The sequence below is a fragment of the Rhagoletis zephyria genome, unplaced genomic scaffold (genome assembly GCF_001687245.7).
Source record: "Rhagoletis zephyria isolate East Lansing unplaced genomic scaffold, Rhagoletis_zephyria_1.1 Rzeph_scaffold_06176, whole genome shotgun sequence".
NCBI classification, from domain to species: domain Eukaryota; kingdom Metazoa; phylum Arthropoda; class Insecta; order Diptera; family Tephritidae; genus Rhagoletis; species Rhagoletis zephyria.
In genome coordinates, this window is record NW_016163259.1 from 1 (window position 1) to 2,204 (window position 2,204).

Consider the following 2,204-nt stretch of genomic DNA (forward strand, 5'->3'; position numbering starts at 1 on the left):
ACAATCATTGATCGCTATACTAGATGGCCTGAGGCAATTCCTATCACAGCTATTAACGCAAAAACTGTCGCACAAGCATTCATCAGTGCTTGGATTTCACGTTTTGGAGTGCCTATCCGTTTAACTACCGACCAAGGAGGACAGTTCAATTCAAATCTTTTTAATGAACTTTCACGGATACTCGGAATTGATCACCTTCGGACTACCGCTTACCACCCTCAATCTAATGGCATTATTGAACGTTGGCATAGAACTTTAAAAGCATCGCTAATGTGTTTTGATACTCTTAAATGGACTGAGCATTTACCGATTGTACTTTTGGGCTTAAGATCAACATTCAAGCAAGATATCGGATCCAGTCCTTCGCAAATGGTTTACGGCACTGTACTTAAACTACCCGGCGAGATGTTTATTGATAGCCTTTTCAAGCCACAAGATGAATTCGTAAAGGAATTTATTGAACTGATGAGATCCGTCCGTCCTGCAGACACAGCTCATCACTCAATTAAAAAACCGTTCATTAATAGTAGATTAAATGATGCGACGCATGTTTTTATTCGTGTGGACAAAGTACGTTATTCATTTACACCACCATACGATGATCCATTTGAGATAAAGAAATGTTTTCCTAAATTTTATAAAATTTTGGTTGGAGATCGGCCTGTGAATATATCTGTTGACAGGTTGAAGCCCGCTTTCATTACATTGGATAAAGCTGATAGTACAACTTCAAACAGCACTTAATCAGTTCGACTTCCAAAAATTAATTATTGAAAGTCTGGCGGGGGAATACTGTAGCGATACTTGCTGCTTATCCACTTGCTATGTAATTTATAATTTTAACAAATGATACTGTTCTTTTAAACATCAAGTTGTGAAAATANCCCTTCGAAATTTAATTCTCTTTTCTTAGCCTTCCATTTTTACGAACGCCTATAAAAATAAAAAAATATAATATTGCCTATAAGCTAATGATATATGTACATCGTACAGTTCCATAAGTAAAGTAACTCTTCTTCTTACCGTTTTTTCTGGCAGGCTGTAGGTGTGTTTTNCTTTTCTCAAATATATATTATCTCTATAACCCTTCGAAATTTAATTCTCTTTTCTTAGCCTTCCATTTTTACGAACGCCTATAAAAATAAAAAAAATATAATATTGCCTATAAGCTAATGATATATGTATGTATGTTCTTCTAACAATCTTTTTAATTTTTTATCTCTCTTTCTTTTCAGAACTGCCCAGGAACTCTAGGCTGCCAAAGAGTGTCTCTCATCCAATGGCAAAGTGATTTATTTTGTGAAAACCATCTAATACAATTGAAGTTGTGAACTTTCTACAAAGAGATATTAATGTTCAAATTCAAGCACATACAATTTCGCGGCATTTGAAAAGAAAAAAAATATACAAAAAAATTGTGTTTCAAAATGTGTTCAGAACGTGTTAAGGCAGCGATCTTGCTGCTGCTACTGGCTATAATGAGCAGTTATATAACACAGGGTGAAAAGCTTACAGCAGCGGCGGATGAAGGTGAGTGGAGACTTTGATTAAGTTTTTACCTAAAAAAAAAGACTTCTAAATTTTCAAAGTAAACTGCTTAACTTCAGCTCAGTTCATCCACTGATTTTTGTAAATTTTTTTGTTGACGATGTCGGTCATTTTCTTCTATACCAAGTATTTTTGTATGGAAAAAATGAGCAAAACCTTCAAATAAATAATTCCAGAAATCATTTCTTCACGAAACTCTGATCTACTATTTTTTCTACAAAAAAATAAAATTGTTTACTTTAAAATTTTTATTTCCAAAAAAAAAAATTACAAAAGTTCCATTATAAGCAAAATGTATGTGGGCCCCCACAAATATTTATCATTTCAATAATCGTCACATAATTTTAGTGCATTGTTGAACCCACGTCGCGTCGAAGGGGTTTCTGACCCTTTCTTTTGACAATTTCTCAGCCGCAGCTCTATAAGTTTTCACTCGCTTCCAAAAAAAAAAAAAACGCCAACTGACTGTTAAGTCATATTACCGCTTCGTGGGTAAACTAATTTGAATTCTTACAAGATTTTCTCTTGTTCACATAACCTTTCACTCATGCACATTACAAGAAATTTAATCCGACTAATAATTATGATATTTTTTTCTAATTTTTTTCCCCGCGATGACGCTTGCCGAGAACAAGAGTACTTTAAAATTACATAAA

At 33.9% G+C, this 2,204-nt stretch overlaps 2 protein-coding genes across 2 annotated transcripts in view; both read left to right on the forward strand.

Annotated features, from left to right (window-relative positions):
* Positions 1 to 270: 270 nt before the first annotated feature.
* On the forward strand, positions 271 to 744 carry LOC108372933 (uncharacterized). The gene has a single exon (XM_017628755.1). The coding sequence runs from the start codon at positions 271 to 273 to the stop codon at positions 742 to 744; it is 474 nt and encodes a 157-aa protein (XP_017484244.1).
* Positions 745 to 1,239: 495 nt separating this feature from the next.
* The window catches only part of LOC108372934 (hemicentin-1-like), a gene marked incomplete at its 3' end in the record, with an annotated part of 32,864 nt that continues 31,899 nt past the window's right edge, over positions 1,240 to 2,204 (forward strand). Inside the window, exon 1 of the mRNA XM_017628756.1 lies at positions 1,240 to 1,530. Coding sequence (XP_017484245.1) covers positions 1,428 to 1,530 — 103 coding nt within the window. The remainder of the gene's footprint in view (positions 1,531 to 2,204) is intronic.